This window comes from Anastrepha obliqua, chromosome 4 (genome assembly GCF_027943255.1).
Source record: "Anastrepha obliqua isolate idAnaObli1 chromosome 4, idAnaObli1_1.0, whole genome shotgun sequence".
Lineage (NCBI taxonomy): Eukaryota > Metazoa > Arthropoda > Insecta > Diptera > Tephritidae > Anastrepha > Anastrepha obliqua.
This window is the reverse complement of record NC_072895.1, coordinates 12,834,163-12,857,182: the sequence shown is the minus strand read 5'-3', so window position 1 is coordinate 12,857,182 and position 23,020 is coordinate 12,834,163. Positions and strand designations below refer to the sequence as shown.

Genomic DNA, 23,020 nt, shown 5'->3' with positions numbered 1-23,020 from the left:
ACAGAGTATTCTACAAAGAGCTTCCCTTCAAACTCAAATTCAGGCTACCGGATCACTGCAATGTGTTCCAAGCAGAGGTGGCCGCAATCAAAGAAGCAACTGACTGGCTACTTATATACATATAATTGGCACGTATACCCTTTTTGGGTGTTTGGCCGAGCTCCTCCTCCTATTTGTAGTGTGCGTCGTGATGTTGTTCCCCAAATGAAGGGACCTACAGTTTCAAGCCGACTCCGAACGGCAGATATTTTTTTTTTTATTAGGAGCTTTTTCATGGCAGAAATACACTCGGAGTACACTCGGAGCTTTGCCATTGCCTGCCGAGGGGCGACTGCTATTAGAAAAAACTTTTTCTTAATTTTGGTGTTTCACCGAGATTCGAACCTACGTTCTCTCTGCGAATTCCGAATGGTAGTCCCGCACTAACCCATTCGGATACGGCGGTCGCCTACTGGCCTACTGGCTACTTACTTGTGTAATAACTGTTAAGAAGGTTAATATTTACTCCGATAGCCAAGCGACAATTAGAGCCCTGGACCAACTCAGCGAGCGCTGGGCAAGTAAACGAACGTGTAAGGTCGCGAAATCCTTCTGGCCACGTTTGGCTGGGAGACGTTCGGGGGAAATTCTGAGGATGACAAAATCTCAGCTTTCAAATTTTGTGAGCATCCTCACGGGGAACTTTCCGCGGGGTATACATGCCGTGAGACTCGGAAATTCTTCGAGTCCATTTTTTGTAGCTGTATGGAGGATGAGGTGAAACCATCTCAGCACCTGCTTCTTAGCTGCCTCGCTCTCGCGAGATTAAGATCGAAAATCTGATGTACTTCATCAGCAGAATAAAACGGCTAACACAACCGCAAATTAGTCACCGTTCATAGTCCACAAATACTCAAACTTTTCAATGTGCAAATATTCCTTTAGAGATTTTTAGTATTTCCAACATGTAATTATTCAACTAAATTAATGCTTGATGCAAAAAAAAATGCTTTATGATAAATGCAAAAGCCAAAAAAAAGTATTGAAACACCTCCGAATCAGTGCTGGACGTTATTTAAAAACATACATATTTTTATACTAATTATTCAACATAATCTATATTTTTATATATTTCTATTGTCTTCCTCTCTTCAATACGTCTGTGTTTCCCCGCTCAACTGTTGATAACTTGCGAACGATCCTCCATAACTTTGTGTCTCTAAAACTCAACCAAACTAAAACCAAAAAACTTTCCCAAAACTACTGTGTTCTACCTCTATTCCTGTGTGTGTTTGCGTGCCTAAAATGACTTAAATGCAATGAATATTGAAAAAATATACTCACTCTTAATTACAAAAACAATTAATTTATAAAATGAAATTTATAAAAAAAAATCAAAAACTGCTTTTGCAAATGTACAAATATTTGCACATAATTATGAAATTAATTGTTTTCCTTCTTAAATTTGCCATTAATTTTGTTGATTTTTTATATTGCCATAAATGTTCTGAAAAAAAAAACAAACCATAAACTATATATTTATGTACAACAACAACTAAATATGCACCAAATGTGTTCAACTAAACAACATAACCATTTACTACTATGTACTCCGCCGCTCCGTTTGTGTTGTAATGAAACCATGAACTATTGAACTATTGAACCATTGAACTATTTGTACGTACACCTTTAAACCGCAAATGTTTAAAAATCACATTGAAAATCAATATTCACTTAATACCAAAAACAAAAAATATATGTATGTCACAAAATAAACAGATTTTCAAAAAGAAGGTAATTTCCTGCGATTTAAATTATTTTACAACCACCCTAACCAAAAAAAAACCAAAAAAAAAAATTATATTATATTATATTTTACAACAAATTACTTGTTTTACTGTAGCGCTCCCTCCAAAACTATATAAATTTAATCAATTCAAATTGCTTGCTCTTTGCTGTTGCTCATTGTTTGTGTTGTTAAATTTTCGAAAACTCTAAATGTTAACTGTAGTCCTCAAAACATTTAAAATACATATACACACATAAAATATTACTGTAGCATGCCCGATTCCTTTTACAAAGTAGAATTTATGAAACACAAATAGAATCCGAATTGGCGCAATTTTGTAGCTTAGCAAACCTCAAAAAACTAACTAAAATTTTAACCAAAATTTTTGTATTCCGCAGTTTAGATGATTTAGTGTATATTCTATATGAAATTGGCGCCAATGCAAGCATAAAAATTCTCTACAAAATTTTTATAAAATTCCTCAGCTTCTCCCAAAACGCATTTCAACGAAATCAATTTAATACTAAGACTTTTGGTTTTTTCATTTCCTCTCGCATTCCTTAGGAAGTCGGCGAAGAGTCGAAGTTGGCGCGTAGCATCGAGCGAGTACGCGATCTGATACGCAAGAAACGGCAGGAGCGCAAAGAGCGTAGGGAGCGAAAGTATGCCACAAAGTTCCAGCAAATCGTTATCGAGGCGCAGCAGGCGGCGGCGCAGGTGATCGAAAAGCCAAATCTTATAACGGAGACTAAATTACATAGATTAAGTTATCAAGTGAGTGTCTAAGTTCCTCTCCTTCTCCTTTGGATTCAACTTTTTCTCTTTCTCTTCTTTTTTTCATCCCTTTATTTTTTCTTTTTATTTTCTTTTTTCCCCCTTTTCCTTTTCCTTTTCTTTTTCTTTTTATTTTTGTTTTAATTTTATTTTTATTTTTGATTTTCTTTTAATTTTTTTCATTTTCCTTTTTCTTTTTCTTTTTCTTTCTCTTTTTACTCTTTCTTTTCTTTTTCTTTTTCACTAACTTTATCTTTTTAATTTTGTTTTTGCTCTTCCTTTTCTGTTTCCTTTTCCTTTTCCGTTTGACTTTCCTTTTCCTTTTCCTTATCGTTTTCCATATGCAAATCCTTATCCTTATCCTTGTTCTTATCCTTATCCTTATCATTATCATTATCATTATCTGTATCTGTATCTTTATCCTTATCCGTATCCTTATCCTTATCCTTATCCTTATCCTTATCCTTATCCTTATCCTTATCCTTATCATTATCCTTATCATTATCATTATCTGTATCTGTATCTTTATCCTTATCCGTATCCTTATCCTTATCCTTATCCTTATCCTTATCCTTATCCTTATCCTTATCCTTATCCTTATCCTTATCCTTATCCTTATCCTTATCCTTATCCTTATCCTTATCCTTATCGTTATCCTTATCCTTATCCTTATCCTTATCCTTATCCTTATCCTTATCCTTATCCTTATCCTTATCCTTATCCTTATCCTTATCCTTATCCTTATCCTTATCCTTATCCTTATCCTTATCCTTATCCTTATCCTTATCCTTATCCTTATCCTTATCCTTATCCTTATCCTTATCCTTATCCTTATCCTTATCATTCTCCTTATTTTTACCATAATCCTCATCCTGACCATAATGCTTCCTCTTATCCCAATCCATATCCTTATACTTATACTTATCCTTATTCTTAACCTCATATTTATCCTTACACTTATCCTTATCCCTTTCATTTTCCGTATCCTTATCCTTAGCCTTATCCATATCCTTATCCTTATCCTTACCTTTATACTTATCCTTACCATAATCCTTATCGTAATGCTTCCCCTAATCCATATCCTTATTCTTAACCTCATATTTATCCTTATCCTAATCCTTATACTTATCCTTATCCCTTTCTGTTTTTCTTATCCATTACCTTATCCTTTTTCTAATCCATGTCCTTATCCTTATCTTTATCCTTATCCTTATCCTTACCATAATCCTTATCATTATCCTTATACTTATATTTATCCTTATTCTTATCTTTAACCTCATTTTTATCCCTATTCTTATCCTTATCATTATCCTTATATTTATCCTTATCCTTATCCTTATCCTTATCCTTATCCTTATACTTATTCTAATCCTTATCCTTTTATTTATCCCTTTCCTTTTCTTTCCTTTCCTTTCCTTTCCTTTCCTTTCCTTTCCTTTCCTTTCCTTTCCTTTCATTTCCTTTCCTTTCCTTTCCTTTCCTTTCCTTTCCTTTCCTTTCCTTTCCTTTCCTTTCCTTTCCTTTCCTTTCCTTTCCTTTCCTTTCCTTTCCTTTCCTTTCCTTTCCTTTCCTTTCCTTTCCTTTCCTTTCCTTTCCTTTCCTTTCCTTTCCTTTCCTTTCCTTTCTTTTCCTTTCCTTTCCTTTCCCTTCCATTCCTTTCTTTTCGTTTCGTTTTCTTTCCCTTTACCTCTTCTTTTCCGTCTCCGTTTCTTTCCCTTTTCCTTTCCGTTTCCCTCTTCCTTCCTTTCTCCTTCTTCCTCCCTCTCTCTCTTACTCACACTTTCAACTTATATATTAAACTGTATTTCATATCCTTTCTTTCGCCTACTCTTCTTTTTCCTTCAGGAATCTATGAATCGTCCGGTGTCCGGTTCAGATTTCGGCTTTCAGATACCGCTCAAAGACACCTTGCACACCATAATTGACGGCGTGGAGAGTGAAAATGAGCTTCCCGAACAACAACAACAACAAACACATTTGCAGTCACCCACACAACAATTGCATCAACAACAACAGCTCATGCTGCTGCAACAACAGCAGCAACAATTACATCACATGCAATTGCAACAGCAAGTGCCGTCATTCGATGGCATTACGACAACAACAAGCTCCTGCCAATTAGACAATAATAGCCGCAACGACTACAATACGCTTTATCCGCAAGCGGAACGTCGTCTGTTACATCAAGTGTCTTCCGGTTTCGGCACCCAACACAACGATTCACGCGACGAGCCCACATACACCGAGTCCATTGAGTTACGACTCATGGGTCAATATAATTCGACTGATACTGATCCGTATGCGAATGATCAGCGTAGCGGCTCGTTTATGCGTGGCGATTCGCTGCAGGATACATCGTCGCGTCGTTACTGCAGCGAGGAGCATGATGAGGCTTATTTGCAATATCAGAAGTCATTGTTGACGCGCTCTCCCAGCTATCGGAAGTCGTTGGACCGCCTATCGCAATCGAGCGATCAGTCGCAACGTTCGCTCATACCTTCGCGTAGTCTGAAGTCTGACGAGGATTTGCATTTAAGTGTGCGCCGGCACTCAAGCGGCCACTCGTTGAATACCATCTCTATGGAACATGAAGAGCTGCTGTCGCATCAGGGTAATTTACGTGATGAGCTGCTGAATTGCGAGCATAAGGAGCTATTTCAATTTCTCCAAGATGATGCAGACAATAGCAATAATTATTTCAGCGAGACTGTTGGTTATGGGTCGGCGATTGTTGATGCCGACACAGATTCGCTGATTGTCGATGCGCGCAGGGAGGAACGCAAACCGTCGACGAGCAGCATCAAATCGAATTTGAGCTATATTTCTAACTCGATAATGCAGCAGATTGAGCAGCGTCGCAATGGCAGCCATGCATCCAGCAATGGTAACGGGCATGACAACGAAGTATTGCCACTGGTTGAGCATTCCGAATTCGATAACATCATACAAAGCTTCGAGAAAGAATTAGAAGAGATTAAGCGTTCAACAACGTCGCTGGAGCGACGCTTGTCCACACTATCAGAGCCCTCGCCTGCTGCCGATGAAGCCAATAAAGCCATACTCGATCATATCGCTGTCATTACAGGCGCTTCCGAACGTTCTGCCGCCGATGAAGTTGTACACCCACTCAATCCGTATGACAGTTATGATCTGTCAACGGTGCCACGACGTCAGCATTCGTTACTCACAAGCACCGATCGCAATTCGGTGAAAATTAAGCGTCGCAGCCTTGAGAAGCAACGCAAAATCGACGAAGACTTTAGCATATCAAATGAAATACGTAAAATCTGTGATCAAATTCATGCCCCATTCGTGACAATCGAATCGATGGCGGTGGCGGCTACTGTTACAGCTGCAGCCAAATCGCCATTTGCACGCCACAAGAGCGATCAGTTTAGCGCACAATTTGATCGTTTCAAGCGATTGTCGCTGATTGAACGTGTCGATGAAGTACCTGAAGAGGAGAAACCCATATCAACGCTGCGCATGGAGTCGGAGAAACTACCACGCAAGTGCCTCACCACCGACGCCATCCGATTGGACAGCTTATCGTTGAAGAGCACAAACTCATATGAGAATTTGCTAATACAAAAGCAACAGTTAAGCCGTCAACAGAGTAAACAACGTGATGGCGGCTCTTTGTCTTCGTCGGGTGTGGCAGTACCACCAACGCCACCGACGTCACTCAAGTCGCAACTCGAACCGCCAACACTAGCACAAATATCCTCAATCAAGACCACGCCGCCGCTAGCGGCACTCACTGAGCACCAACAACATTACCATGCCTCGAAAATACATGACCCACCTCCACCACCACCACCAAAACAACCACTACTTGCGTCAGCAACAAGAACCACCATTTCCACCACTATCACCACCACCACCACCTCGACCATCCGCCCAAGGGCTGCCGGCGTTGCGGGCGATATGCGTGCCAAACGCTTCGCCGAGCATCCACAATCGACTCTAGACAAAGCCGCTTCCTTTCAATCCGCACGCACCGAATCGCATAGTTCATGCGGTGGCGGTTATGCCGACACCAGTTCGGTACTGGCACTGGGATACAGTGTACCGGGTGCACGCTCATCTGCGGGCGGTGCTATGGTAACGGAGACCGCCGAGCCAACACAGAAGTCGGCCTTCTCACGGCTGACTGAAAAACCATGGCATTGTCTGGTCTCCTACGTAGACGATCTCACAGTAGGTGGGAGACGTAACTCGCAGGGAGCATACAATGATCCCATGACTTTTCCAAGTTTCGGACAAACGAAACCACCGAAAGTGCCAGACGATTGTTTTCCGCAAAAGTGTTACGAACAGTAAGTATGATTAGATACATAATTACATAAATGTTGAATATGATCGTGAGTTCAATGTTGAAGAAATATACATATATTTTATGGACTATTGATTTTTTTATTTGTAATATTTTTTTTACAAGTTTCGAAACGTCCACAAATAGAAAATTATAAATTATATCTACATTGTAACCTTCCAAATATTCAAAATCTTGTATTTATCCTGATCATTAATGGTTGTTATTTATATTTAGAGGTGATTCTATCCAAGTTTAAGCCTGAGACCTCATAGCTCATAAACAGCAAAATTTAAAGGACATTCAAACTCCAGTTTTGCTTTTGTGCACTTTTTTTAATTTTCCTAGTCATAAATGCAAATTTCAAGAAATTCTTATAAAATCAGAACCCATTCCAGTCACCTCTTATTACATTTAAATATAGGTTTTTTTAAAATTTTGTTAACTGTCTAAACGAGATACCCAGCTCTCGAAAATATACCGATAATATTCTGGATTCATACGAACTGCATATGCAGGTCTTCTCACCAAAGATGTTAGAAAATAAATAAAATCTCTTCCACCGGTATTTTGTATACCGACCATTTCATCTTATGACGTGCTCCGAAAAGAAATGTTTCAAGCCAGATGATCTCAGCTGTGATAAAAATAGGGAAATCAGTTGCGAGTTTCTTCACCTATAAAATGAGCTCGGCTTCGAGCAAGTAACAACAATAGGCCCTACCGGATTTTTTCTGATATGAAGTTTTATGATATTTGGAAAAATCATATTTTATTAAATTGTTTCGATCTCAGCTGAGGCTTCCCGATCACTTCGTTCTTTTCCACGCGGAGGTAGTCGATATCAAAGAAACGGGCGATTGGCTGCTAACACTGAAAACTACGCTATCAAGCTTAGGTGTCCCCGAATTGACGTGGTAGAGAGAGCTGGCTTGTCTTGTTTCTCAAGGCCAAGAAGGAGTTCGGGTTTTCTCAGCTATCCGTATTCTGCGTTTGTATTCTGGTAATATTCATCGAAAATATATTAATATTCCGAACGAAAACTCTGCCTTGAGACTTAACATAGCTTTAAGTCCCTTCGGCAGTAGGTCTATGGTTGATGATGAGAACGAATCAACTTCTGTTCCGCACCTGAGTAGGTCTCACGTAATATTATTACAATGCTCGAAATATTATCAGGCTTAGATATAAACTGTCAGCGAGATTTCCTTAAAAGCGTGTCATAAGGATGACTTCGGTTTTATGTTTGGTGAGTGCCAGGCCGTGATTGCGTCCTTATCATGACTTGGTTCAGCTTCCTTCTAGCGCCCTCAGTGTCCCGATCTGGTATGACCGCCGCTATATCGTCCGCGTATCCCACTAGATATGTGTCTTCTGGCATTTCTATGCTCGCTGCGGTTTCTGGCCATCTGTTGGCTCGTAAAACAGTTCACGCTCACTCAGGCAGCTCTGGAGAATCCTTAGCAGGTATGCAAGTATTCGAAGCATTTCTCGTAGTTCCTTCATAATATCTATCCATCGTAGGCTGTTAAAGGCATTTCGTAAATTAAGAGTTGCCAGGACGGTGATGCGGTTCAGGTAGTGGTATCTGCGTTGAACGCTGCTTACCACCTCCTCTATTGCGCCAAGGGTTGATTTTCTGCGTCGGAAACTGTATTGCCTTGCTGACAATCCTCCTGCACTCTCAAAAGACTCTGCAAGCCTGCGTTGTATGAGTCTCTTAAACAATTTTCCGGCGCTGTTCAGCCTGCAAAGCGGACGCCAGGCTGACGGTAGCGCTGGGTCGCCCTTATCCTTACTGATCAGCGTCAGGTTCTATATTTTCCACAGCTTGGGGAAGATGCTTTGAGCAATGTATGCATAGTAAACGTCAAGCATCACATCTGGTCGCCTTTCAGCCACAAGTTTGAGAGCTTCAACTGGGATGCTTTTGAGGCTTCTCGCCGCATGTTACAGGGTCCAACACTCGAAGTGTGACAAATTAAAAAGGTCATAAATTTAGTTTGGAAATTTACTTTTATTCAATTCAAAGTAAAAAACGTGTGCAAATAATACAAAATTAAGAATCAATTTACTTTTGCCCGATATGACCACCTTTTGCCTTGTTTATGGCCTTGAGACGGTCCAGAAACGAATCGCAAGCTGCCCAAATGGAACTTGTAGGTATTTTGGCACTCTCGTGGACAATGGCTTTTTCAGCGCCTCGAGACTTTTAGTTCTTACTTTGTTCTCTAAAATGACCCAAAGAGAATGACTCATCGGATTCGCGTCTGGTGTCGGTGTCGAGTTCTGTTGAAACGTCCATGGTCTGCCACCGAAATGTTTGTCTGCCCACGGCTTCTAAGCAACCTCCAGAATATTTTCCCGATAATATTTCGCATTTACCTTGACGTCAGGCTCGATGAAAAGGATTGGAAAGCGCCTATCTGCGGTTACAGCGGCTCAAACCATTACGCTTGGCGGGTAGTGTCTCCTGATGGCCAATCGATCACTCAAATTCTCGTATGAATGGTTGGTCAAATAAACCCTATTGTTTTGGGAGTTTACGAATTGCTCAATTTGAAAATTTTTCTCGTCAGCAAACACAATGTACGGAACACGAAAATTCACCGCTTTCGGCCAAGCGAAGCAACTACTTCGCTCTCGCAAGTCTGAGTTGTTGCTGCTTTGGTATGAGATCATGCGCCTTTTGGATCTTGTAAGGCTTGACTTTGAGATCATTTTTCAGCATGAGGCGGATAGTACTGCCAAATATTTTCAGTTCTTTCGATATTTGATTGGCGCTTCGTCGTTAGCTCAAGTCGCTTCTTTTTGAACCATTTCACGTGCCGTTGCAGACTTTTGATGACCACCTCCATGACGTTTCGTGATGCTACCAGTCTCATTGTAACGAGTAATAGTGCGATAAGCAAAAACTTTATTTAGTTTAAGGTGCTCGAGCTCTCGAACAATCGCTGGTTGTGATTTTCCAGCCAAATATAATGCAATCCCACACTATTACGTTTGAAATCCATTACTGATTTTCTTTTTTCGCGTTTACTCTCGGCAAAATGCTTCCGCGCGCTTGTAAACAATACGCTGGACTGTCATTTAGCCAACTAACAGACAGCTGATGTGCGGGCAGCGAGCGGTCTGAAGTCGATTACACTTCAAGTGCCGGACCCTGCAGCAGTCGTAGCAGCGCCCAGCTGCTAAAGATTGACCATAAAATAGTTTTAAACCATTCGCGCAAAAATTTTACCTAAAAATAATTGACTTCTTTTCCCTAAACTAATAAGTAGACACGCCCAAAGGATGGGTGTGCCAACACATCACTTCTGTAGGAGTTGTCTAGATGAGGGCGAGAAGGAGACAATCTCACACCTACTGTGCTACTGTGCTGCTCTATGCAGACGCAGGTTTACTATTCTGGGTGAACAATTTTTTGATGAGTTGGAAGATCTCAGTTCTACAGAAATCAGAGATATTTGAAAATTTTTGAAAAGCACACAATGGTTTTAGGAGAGATAGAGACAAGCTCCCCACGCGGCATCACAATGGGCTATGAGCCTGAGTGTGTCCCACAGGACAACCGCTTAAACCTAACCTAACCTAATCTTTCCCCAAAGTAGTAAGTTTCATGCTGCGTGTCAAATAAAGTATTTCTAATTTTTTTATTCGTTTTTATTACATTTTTTTATAATTATTTATATACTTTCATACCATTTCCATAAATTAGGTCCTTACATATTTTTCATAGAATTAACTAAAATTTATATGCAATATTTCTTTACCCATAACTAAATTCTTCCAATACTTCTTTCTATTCCACAAAATATTTCTTACTTTTCTATTTTTCTCCATTTTTAAACTTGCTCTTTTTCTTTTCTCTCACTCTCACTCTCGTGCCTTTACCTTTTCTCTTACTCCTATGCAAAAACAAAAAAAAAACAACCGTATACTTTCAGCTTCTATTTTCGCTGTCCATGGTTCATGTCGTGCATGGACACGAAGAGCGCCAAACATTGGACACGCATAAGGACGGCTGTCTTGACGGTTGTCGATACTCCAGCCTTTGAGTGGTTTGTGCTAGTGCTCATATTCGCGTCGAGCATCACACTCTGTTTCGAGGACATCTATTTGGATAGTAATAAGACGTTGAAGCGCGTACTCTACTGGACGAATTTCTCATTTTGTCTCATCTTTGTCGTTGAAATGGTATTGAAATGGTTGGCGTTGGGGTTTTCCAAATACTTTACGAGTTTTTGGACGATATTGGATTTCATTATAGTCTTCGTGAGTAGCAAAGAGTTTTAAAAACCAAAAAAAATATAAACAAAAATGGAAAAAAATTAAAAAAAAAAAAAATGTTTCTCCCATACAGGTATCCGTTTTCTCATTGCTCATCGAAGAGAACGAGAATCTCAAGGTTTTGCGTTCGCTGCGCACATTGAGAGCTTTGCGTCCATTGCGTGCCATCTCACGGTAAGTTGTGCAGTGTGCGCTGAGCTTGTAAGCCCCTTTTTGGGGCCATTCACCTTTGCTTAGTAAAACTAAAACATGCTAGATTTGTAAAAACTGTATAACTGAAATGAAAATTGAAAATTTCGCCCAAATATGCGTATCTTATTGAATTTTTATCAATACTTTTTATATTTGTCATGCTCCATGCTAATTCTGCCAAGCTAAAACTATTGATGTATTTGTAATTGTGTAATTTTATTCTTTGAGTCTTTAATATTATATTTATGCATCAACTTTCTACTTTCAGATTTCAGTCTGCCCTTTTGACTTATTTCATTAAAAAACAATTTACTTATATACTCAGCTACTAATTTTCTACAACTTTGCCTTTGACGCTTGTACTTGTGCACATTTCTTGTAATTCTCTTATGTTTACGTATAGAAAACTATGATTTTCAACTTTCTTATTGTATTTTAAATGACATTTACAACAAAAAAAAAAAAAAACCAACAACAAGATACAATTTGGAAGTGTTTAATACAATCTCGTCTTCTTTATGAATTTCGAATAGAAATAATTAAGCCACACCGAAAAGTACCGTATAGCTGTGCGAGAATCCTGTATTTGAATGACAACACAGTACTTAGCAGTACTGAGTATTCCCGTGCTCCAAACAAAAACAAAAAAACGAAAAAACAAAAACAAAACAAACAGTTAATGTATACCGTTTACCGTACTCCTGTACTTCCTTTTAGGCAGCCAGTTCCTAATAAATATTAAGTCGAAATTCAGCAGCTGAAAATTGTACCCAATCCGGTTGTTAATTGTGTTGATTCAAATTTGCGTACAGTTGTATTTGCGCACAAAAAGTAATAAAAACAAGTAGTAAAAAAATTTTTTTGAAGTGAAACTTCTTAGGCCTCGATGGACGAGCGAGAATGGAGAGTAAAATTTCAAGGCCATGCAACGTTTTGGGCATTTTCGTGCCGCGATAGAGAAAAAAGATATAACGTAGAGGAAAAGGAGAGAGAGAGCTATACCACATATATATCTTAGATACACTTTAGGCTATTTTTCCTGAGTTTTTCCTTGTGGTTGCTAATTTCTAGTGAGAAATATCAGGTCAGTCCATAAGTTCGTGCGTATTTTACCCATAATTTCACTTTTGTACGATTTTTGTATACAAAAAATTAATCGCGGAATATAACGGAACTATTTATATTTTCTTTGACATATTGTACATTCAACAAGTGATTTTTATCGCGGATAGAAGCACTTGTTGTTAAAAAATAAAATGAAATCTGCGAACGCGTTTAAGAGGCATATTTTGTATCTTTTTATAAAAGTGGTAAAAATGCAACAACTGCTGCTGCAGAAGTAAACACTGTTCACGGAGAGAATACCGTGAGTGTAAGGACTGCGCAAAAGTGGTTTTCAAAATTCCGAGGTGGTAACTGCGACGTGGAGGATACCCCGCGCGCTGGTCGTCCTGAAGTCTTTAACTCCGACGCCTTGCTCGAACTCGTGGAAGCTGAGCCAAATTTGACAGTCGATATAATAGCTCAGAGGTTAAATTCATCGCATGGAACAGTTCACAGGCACCTGGTTCAGCTGTGAAAGGTTTCAAAGCTGATAAAATGGGTTCCGCATAGACTTTCCGTCGCCAACCTTCAGCAGAGTGTGAATGTGTGTTCTGAGCTGCTGCAACGGCGTGAAAATGAAAGTTTTTTTAACCGTATCGTTACTGGTGATGAAAAATGGGTCCTTTACAATAATCCTGTTCGCAAATGCCAATGGTTAGATAAAGATGGAACACCAGAACCGACCCTTAGAGATGGCCTTCAACCCAAGAAGATTCTTCTGTCTATTTGGTGGGATATGACCGGTATTGTTTATTATGAACTTCTGGAACCAAACCAGACGATAACTGCTGATTACTATTCCTATCAGCTATCAAACCTGAATGAGGCACTTAACAAAAATCGACCGGCTTTAGTGAATAGACGCAAAGTTTTATTTCACCACGACAACGCAAGACCTCATACCGCAAGGCAAACATTAGGCAAGCTGAACGAGCTCGGATGGGAGCTAGTACCGCATGCACCATACTCTCCGGATGTTGCACCTTGTGATTATCACCTTTTCCGTGGACTTCAATCCCATATGAGTAACAAAAACTACTCCTCAAAAGAAGCTATAAAAATGGATATCGAAGCGTATTTTGGCTCCAAGGACAAACAATTTTTTGAGCAGAGAATTAAAAATTTGCCTAAACGTTGGGAAGACATTGTAAATAATGAAGGGAAATGCTATATTTTTGGTGCCTACTTTTTGGCGCCTGTTTCCGTTTTCTGACTAGTGCTTGTGCGTACTATAAAGTGCTATCCATTCCGGCGTCGGATATATTGGTATTGCCTTGCGATAATTTGTGCCGTTGCTGCGGTCCTGGAATCGCTGTGTTTGTGCGGGTGATAAACGCACGAAGTAGTGCGCGTTGTTGCCACGGTTTGTGTCCGGCGTTTACTTACACCGGCCGATCCTTCTCCGCCTTTTGTAAATTTTGTCTATTTGTATTCTCTGCAAATGTTGTGAATTTATTTAGATATATATTCTTTCTTTCTCTCTCTCTCTCATTCTCTCTCGCGTCTCTCCCTCTTTCTTTGTCTGCCTTGAAAGTTTCACTTCTGTTATGTGTACTACGCTACACGCACTTTTTTTTAATAAATGTCAAAAACAAGTAGTAAAAAAATTTTTATTTTTTTAATAAATGTAATTGCCACTAGCCACGTGACCAAAAAATATTTATATCTGAAATTTATGTGCAACTTTTTGTGCTGCAAACACAGAGCAATTCGTGTTACACTTTGCCTTCCAAATCGTTAATTCGCCTAGCCCAAATTTTGTGCCCAGTTATTGTTTAGAGTTTGAATCCTTTGTAACCACTATTTGTTTGAGTCCGCACCTTGCACCTCTCAATCCTGTTTGTATGTATGTCTTAATTGTAGGTACTCACTACTGCTATACGGCACACAAACTAACACACAACTCATCCTTTCACCAACACCGCTATCCCTGTCACTATGCTATCCTTTTGTATTAAAAATAAAGTTTTCTTTGCCAAAAAAAAAAATTAAGTGGATAGTTATTTATTCGCATGTGTGTTTGTAATTTTTCACCGTATAAAGCGATGAAAGTAATTAGTTGCTTAGGAGCCCATGTCTCAAATAACCCCTAAAACTACAGTTTACTTTATCGTGCCGATAAGCATACTTTCGATACGCTTTCTGAGAGATATATTTACAGGTTAGTTGGCGCGTCCTTTAAAATGTTTAGTTCACTTTAAAGTGCAGGAAAGTAAAGTGAAATTAATTAAGGTGATGGAAAATTAAGAGCAAATGCTTTTTGGCTTCGAAACCACCAAATTTATCTTTGTCAGGTATGCGAGAAAACGAAGATAGTTAAAGATCACTTTTAAGTTAAAAATACTTTTATGGGTGCATTTTGAATGCCCGAAACAGAATTGCAGTGAACATCGGGTAACGCTTTGACGGGTGGTGATGACTAATCTAATCCCGTGGGCCTAGCACATAAAGCTCACTTTACTGCTTAGCTGAAAAAAAAACGGTTCTAAGCAAATCCAAATAGGCCAATCCACGCTTGCTTGAGTAGCAGAATGTATGACCATTTTTCGGCTATAAAATACATACCCAGTATTGTCCAACATATTTTTTTTAGATAGATTTAAAGGGGTTAGGTGTAGTCAGAGGCCCGAAAAAATGATGATTTTCAAAAAATTTTTTTTTGTTAGTCAATAAAAACATAGCATTAATACATCATGGAGTGGCAGGCTAATCACCTACCCTGTCAGAAAGCAAAATAGATTATCGAAACCAACGCAAGTCTTGAGTCTTGGCGAGGCCATATGCACCTGAGTGGAGTGAACAAGGAGAAAAAAAATACATCATTTGACTTAAGCGAAATTAAAAAAAAATTAATAACTGTAAAAGTTATCGCTGTTTGTGTGCCCGTTTCCCCAAAAGTCCCTTGCGGTGATCATCAGAAGTCCTTGGAGATTCATCTAAAATCAATCGGACAAGAGAAATTAGTTTTATTAATAGATAATCTTGATAATCTTGTGCCCTTTTTTCAAAATTAACAATATGGCGGCCTCAGGAAATATTTTTCAGAATTTCGAGAAAAAAACCGACAATTAATTGTATAAAAAAAAATCGGAATTTTTGAAAAAAAGAAATTCTTCGATCAGGCACGAGTTTGTTTTATGTTTTTATGTTCATTCCATTCAAAAGCAGAATACATTTTATTGAAATCTACCAACCGGTTTTTCAGTTACAGTAACCACCAGTTCCAAAAAACATAGTTTTGAAAAACACGCATTGAAAGTTTTACTATCTGCTCCGGATCGCCCGAGCGCCCTTTGTTAATTGTTGAATAACTAAAAAGTATTTGTCGGATTTACTTCAAATTTTCACACAATATTTTTAAGATATTATACTTTAAGAAAATGCAAAAACAAAAAATTCAATTTTTTGAAAATTTTGACTACCCCTGACCCCTTAAAGATTTTCGTTGTTAATAAATTCTTACAGTTCTCTGACATTATTAACTAATGAAACCAGACGCTTGAAAAATTTGCGCTACTTTGAGACCACTAAAGAAAGCGGCCGCCGTAGCCGAGTGCGTTGGTGCGTGACTACCATTCAGGAGTGCGTAGGTTCCGCATTAAGTAGTAAAGGCACATGTCAACTGCCTGCCATGCGGAAAAAGGCTTTAGAACATCTATGGTACTTAATCTGCTTCCGTTGAAATGTTTGCTTTAATTTGCAAACACCCGAGCAGCTGGCAGGCAAATATTGTAGTTTGAATGCGATGCGGACCTGGGTCCAGCTTAGATTTGGTCACCTTTAAAGGATATTCACACCCTTGAAGGATATGCCAGTAAGCTATGATTATAGCACCACTCTACTACTGTAAAAACCACGTTTCATATGACAAGTCTAGAGAGCATCTACTGAGGGAAAACTAGATCTGGGATCAACTGCGAACTTTAACGATTCTGCAAGCTAAGCAAAAAGGTTGGCAGTGATATTAGCTCTGAAGAGCTCTAATTGAACTTCAATTTACGGCCTCTTGACCGTGTAAATTAATAGTAATAAGAGTGGGAGGGGGCTCTTTGGCTTAGTAGTGCTGTCATCTCTGCACAATCCATGACAAGGGCAATCTATCAAGTTACTTGTCTTCTTCTGCTGAATTGGCGCGATGACCGCCGCTAGTTGGACACACCAAGTGAAGCCAAGTTCTTTCCTGTTCTTTCTTTCCAACGCAGAAGAAGCCTTCCTGTTCTTGAGATTTCTCTTTCTGAGATATATGAATTTGATTGCCTGCTTGCCTCTTATGGAGATATTTTTAGTTAAGTCCAAAAATTAAAATCTAAGCTCCTCGAACATATTCTAAAAATGTTCAAATTACAGATGAGTAGGAGTTATTTATCCAAACTTTAATAGACCTTCTTTAAAACAGACTTCTCTAAAGAAAACTTTGTATCGCTTTATACGAATTGTACGGCTTAACGTTTTTATTGGTGTCTTGTTTGTTATAAGTAACTCTCTAATTGTGAACTTTATTGTTTAATATTCTATTAACACTTTTTTTTGTTTCAATGCTTTACACAGTGATTTGATGGTAAAATATTTTCGAAGTATAAAACGTAGATAGTCAGTTTTATTCTGTCATCCGATGCGCCGTCCGTTCGTCTGCGCTATAAAATAGGAAATAACAAGCGATTTAAAGATCTCAGCAAAACCATTGCACTCACTCATCCTCATCTTGGCATTACAGTCCGGGGTGGACCATTGCTTCCTCTACAAATGCCTCCATTCTTCTCGACAGTCCGCTTTCGCTCTATGTTGTGAGATTTTTATCTTTCGAATATCCCCTTTTACGTCTTGCAACCATCGTCTCCTTGGCCGGCCTCTCCTTCTTGCTCCTTCGGGGTTTGCTTCAAATACTTGTTTGGTCCATACCACCATAATCTTTGGGACTTTATAAACCGCGTTACATTTCCTCCCACGATTAAAACACTGAGCTCGTGGTTATACCGTATACGGCATGTACCGACTTCTAATCGTATAGAGCCGAATATTCTTCTAAGAATTTTTCTTTCAAATCGCATCGGTAAATTAACGTCATGAACTTTAAGAACCCATGTTTCACAGTCGTAGGTGAGAACCGGTCTTATTATAGTTTTGTACATCTGTAGTTTTTGTTCCTTTTATATCAATGAAGACTTCATAAGTTTGATATGGCCAAAATATGCTCTGTTAGCTACCTGAATGCGGTCTTATATAAATAAAGACATATCCTTATTTATGCTGAGTACTACGCCGAAGTGTTTAAACTCTTGCATGAACACAAAAACATACAATGCATACCCAACATAAAATGTTTCCAAGGACAACCTTTTAAAAAGTATATCAGCTCTAATGGGATGAGCTCCGAGAGCTGAGCATCAAAAAGTAGTAACTTCATCTGCATGATGTACGATCGATGCAAGATCGAGTTTCAAATTCAAATCCTGAGGAGATATTCGAATAGGGAAATAAATCCTGTATTTATGCCAGCCCTGGTTAAGCCGAAATTTAGGTCTTCCCAAGACTGGGGCATTAGTGAAAGTTTTAGACTGCCTACTTGACTCAATGGTGAGCCAATATTCATAGACTGCGAGCTTAGATGGCTGAAAACCCCCACCAACTGAGGTTCAAAGAATTTCCCCCAAAAGTGCATCAGCTTTTTCGTTGGTTGGCTGTCCGCTTTTCTAAAAAACCGAGTTCGCCGCCGAGTTTAACAAAGTGCCGCCATCGTTTCTTTCTTGTGCTAACCGGTGCCGAACACACCAAAGGAAGCCAAGTGCTTCTCCCTTTGATCTTTCCAACATAGAGGAGGTCTTACTCTTCCTCTGCTACCACCAGCTGATAACGCATCGAATACTTTCAGAGCCGGAGCGTTTGTATCCATTCGGACAACGTAGCCGCTGTATCTTTATTCGCTGCTATGGTCGTCTATGTCGTCGTAAAGCTCATACAGCTCATCGCATCATCGCCTATGATACTCGGCTTTCAATGAATTCGACAGCGTTCGTTGTTGAGCTTTTCTTTCCGTTCTCTCCTAATATATATTTACATTACCCTAACCTACGGTTAAGAGAATACAGAGGGTAGCGTATACCGCGGGTTCTTAGTGAATTTGGCAGATTCAGCAAGAATCCAACTTTTCTTTAGAAGATACCTCTTTTCTATTCAATCTTCTACCAACTTCCATGTTTACAGTAACCTAACCTAACATTTTTTTCTTTACAAAAGCCGTTTATTTTCACAATCTCTTCTCAGTTCTCATAAAAAACTCATCTACAATTACGTCACTGAAAATTTACGCGCATTTTTCGACTTCCATGTGATTAATCTTTTATTCTATAATTCTTGAATCTAACCTAGTATTTCATAGTTGCCAACGAGAGGTAGCTTTGTGGAACTTCCCTCTAAAATTAAGACATTTTGCCGTCTCAAAATTTCGTTTCAAACTGCGTAATCTTGTATCTTTGCACCTCTGTCCCACGCTTGCATCTGTCGAGCTCATTTAGCCTACCTTATCCGCTTGAATGGTAGTCTTCCAAGCTGAACTATGTCGGTAGACATAATAGCCTGATACACGTGGGTATCGCAGGTAACGAGATCTTTGACTCTTTAGCCAAAATGGGGGCCTCAGAGGCCAACTTTCTTTGCTCAGATCCCGTTCTGTCACTCTCTTCTGCAGCCTACTCTAACCTACAACCGAGCTTGGCAGGCTTTGAGAGGCTGCAGATGGACAAAACTCATGTTACCTGTCATGTCCGACCGACAGTCGTAGCTCCTCCTGTCATTAAGCAGCAGGGACTGTAGGCAGCTGCTTGGACTGATGACGGGTCAATTTCTATGTGCAACTCTGTGCACGCTGCCCAGCATGTGGAGAGGAGGATGAGACGGCGGACCACTTTCTGTGCGTCTGTCCAGCCTTCGCTCGAATCAGGCTTGAACTCTTTGGCACTGACGGATTAAGAAGGCACCACCTTGGCTCCTGGCACCAAAAGATCAAGTTACAAGTGGAGTTGAGTTGAGTTGCAAGATTTTATTGGATACATTTTTACTTGTAAGAATCTGTAAGTGAGAAAAACAGCTGATCGGAAAGTAAAAATAAGCACGAATTAAAATTTGCGAATTGCAGTTGCTAATGGAATGTTCTTCATCTGACAGCGATGATGAAATGCAACAAATTATTCTGGGAAAAAAAAAATTATGGGATGATAAGCTTTTTATTTGGATTTTACTTGCTTCATTTTTATTATTTTAATTTAATATGATACAAGGTAGCTCAGTGAAAATTTTTCTAATTTTTGTAATTTTTTCTTTTTCTGCCAAGAATTTATTCAGCTGTTCGTCAAACTTGCAAATTGTTACTGATTTTGCGTTCAGGTACTTTTTTTGATATTTTTATCTTTGTGAGAGAATTCTCGGAAATTAAGTTACTGGCAAGTTACTGGACAATTTTTACATGAAAAGAGCAGTCAGAAAATTCATACCGAATCGAAATATCGCGCGTTATTCATTCCCGAGTAAATTTTTAGCAAATGAAATGCAGAAGAAGCATAAAAAATTTTAAATAAATTTAAATAAATAAAAAAAAATTTAAATAAAAATAAATTTAAATAAATTTTAAATAAATTTAAATTTATAAAGCCTTAAAAATCCACAAGCCTTGATTAACAAAAGTTGTGCGCCAAATTTTTACCCTCAAATCACTGATGCTTGTAAATTTTTTAAAAAATTCTTATTGTTTTATTTCAAAAGCAATGTTGTCGGTGTCTGTATGTATGTACTACATATGTTTTTGTTTAGCATCACTAATTACATCAAATGCGATTGTGTTTTTTTTTGTGTTTTCCATTATAATCCTTAAATATTTGCGCACTTCTCCAATATCCCCAATACCAAATCTCTTGTAAAAACATGCAAAAAAAAAAGAAATAAAAATTAAAAAAAATAAAAATAAAAATTAAAAATAAAAGCATTTACAAATAACAAATAACAAATATGTAAATATGTAACGCATATCCCCCATAAATCTATGAATCTGTTTCATTTTATTTCTATTCCAGGTGGCAAGGAATGCGAATTGTAGTAAATGCTCTCATGTATGCAATACCGTCAATTTTTAATGTACTTTTAGTTTGTTTAGTCTTTTGGTTGATATTTTCCATAATGGGTGTACAATTTTTCGGTGGTAAATTTTTCAAATGCCTTGACGACGATGGTGAATTGCTGCCAGTGACGGTTAGTAAGCAGAATTGGACAAATTCTACACACACTCACATGCATACACGCACACACTCATACACACACAATTATATGCATAAAATATTATATCATATAACATATTTTATATACATAAATATGGAATTCAATAGCGATTTTTTTGGAATTTTTGATGTCGTGCACTAAAAGTGTAACGATGAATTTTTACTTCTTGAATCAAATATTTTTTTTTTTCTTACTTTTAAAAACCTAGTTTTTATGCATTTTAATATTTTTATATTTATATTTAATATTTTTGCGTTGGACAAACAGGAAGTGAACGACAAGGCCGAGTGCATTAAGCAGAATTACACTTGGATCAATTCGAAGATCACATTCGATCATGTGGGCATGGGCTATCTGGCGCTGCTGCAGGTGGCCACCTTCGAGGGCTGGATGGAGGTGATGGCCGATGCAGTGGATGCGCGTGGCGTCGATCTGCAGCCGCAACGTGAAGCCAATCTGTATGCCTACATTTACTTTGTCATCTTCATAGTGTGCGGCTCATTCTTCACACTCAATCTATTCATTGGAGTTATTATCGATAATTTTAATATGCTCAAGAAGAAGGTAAGTGTGTCGAGGTTCAAGGCGCATGGCACTACAGGTTTGGTACTACTAGATACATAGCGCAAAATATTGCGAATAAAATTTGTTAGTGCACTTGATTTACACTCGACAAAGACGTACGCACACACACAAGGATATGTATTTCGAAGATGCGCACAGACACTTGTGGTTCACATACAGCTGCGGTCAATATAATGGCACCACGCACAAATTTATACTAACTCCGTTTACATCTGTTTAACTGTTGGGCCGATTTAACTCAAAAAAAAATAATAAATTATTTGATGTTAATGGTTTATTATCATAAGAAAATTATTTGGTTTTCTTCAACAGTTTATAATACGCTAATTAATTTAAACAAAAAACTTAAAAACTACTTAGTCAAAATAATAGCACTTCAGTTCATTTTTAACAAAAGTTAGTGGTCTTTGTTAAAATAAATAAAAAATTTCACTCAGATACCTTGAAGATAAATTAATTGTATTGGGCAAAAAGTAAGGTGAATTTGGTTGTAAAATAAAAAATCTTTATTTATTCTTGTAAATCAATTTCATCCCCTTCAAAATAACCCCCTCTCGATGAAATACACTTATCCCAACGATTTTTCCAATCCCCGAAACATGCCAAATAGTCCATTTCCGGTATAGCCATCAGCACCTTCTTCGATTCAGCTTTTATCTCCTCAATCGACTCGAAACGCGTTCCCCGGAGTGGTCTCTTGAGTTTTGGGAATAGCCAGAAGTCACACGGAGCCAAATCAGGCGAATACGGTGGTTGCGGAACGATATGCGTGGAATTTTTGGCGAAATGGTCACGAAGAACGAGTGCAGTGTGAGACGGTGCATTATCGTGATGCAAAAACCAAGATTTGTTGGCCCATAATTCTGGTCTTTTTAGACGAATTGCTTCACGGAAACGACGCATAACCCTCAAATAATATTCCTTATTAACAGTTTGGCCAGGTGGAAGGAATTCATAGTGCACCACACCACGAAAATCGAAAAAAACTGCCATCATGGCCCTTATTTTTGAACGACTTTGACGTGCTCTTTTCGGTCTGGCCTCGCCTTTAGCACGATATTCGCTTGATTGGTCGGTTGTTTCAGGGTCGTAAGCATAAATCCAAGTCTCATCTCCCGTAATGATGCATTTGAGCTTGTCCTGATAGTCTGAAAGAATTGTTTCACACACATCAACGCGACGACTTTTTTCCAAGAAATTGAGAGTTTTCGGTACCAAACGATATTTGACTTTTCGTAGGCCCAAATGGTCTTTCAAAATGGTTTTCACAGATCCTTCTGATATTCCGATCATATCAGTAAGGTCTTTAACAGTCAACCGACGATTTTTGAGCACTAACTCCTTCACTTTATTGACGTGTTGGTCATCTGTTGACGTCGATGGTCGTCCGGAGCACTCCAAGTCATCAAAACCACGTTCTCGACCCTCTTTGAAGTTTTTGTACCACTTGTAAACATTTTTCTGCGACATGGTCGAATCACCAAATGCCTTCTGCAACGTGCTAAACGTTTCCGCAGCCGAAATTTCATTCCGCAAACAAAATTTGATGGCACTTCTCTGCTCAATCAAATCAGACATTGTAAAAATCGAAAAATGCACTCTTAGTCGTTTGGTAAACACAAGCATAAATATATTACTGATAACGACATTCACATGAAAGTTGGCCCAGATGTTATTAACAGTGCTGCCAACTCATGAAAAAAATAACTAGAGCAAAATTTTAATCC

The 23,020-nt window shown here is 38.6% G+C and overlaps 1 protein-coding gene across 1 annotated transcript in view; it reads left to right on the top strand.

The window, feature by feature from the left end:
* Positions 1–23,020, top strand: part of LOC129243936 (sodium channel protein 60E) — a 92,993-nt gene that overhangs the window by 28,165 nt on the left and 41,808 nt on the right. The window contains exons 14-20 of the mRNA XM_054881416.1: positions 1,759–1,773; positions 2,333–2,542; positions 4,388–6,861; positions 10,805–11,132; positions 11,221–11,321; positions 20,507–20,681; positions 20,976–21,272. Coding sequence (XP_054737391.1) covers positions 1,759–1,773; positions 2,333–2,542; positions 4,388–6,861; positions 10,805–11,132; positions 11,221–11,321; positions 20,507–20,681; positions 20,976–21,272 — 3,600 coding nt within the window. The remainder of the gene's footprint in view (positions 1–1,758; positions 1,774–2,332; positions 2,543–4,387; positions 6,862–10,804; positions 11,133–11,220; positions 11,322–20,506; positions 20,682–20,975; positions 21,273–23,020) is intronic.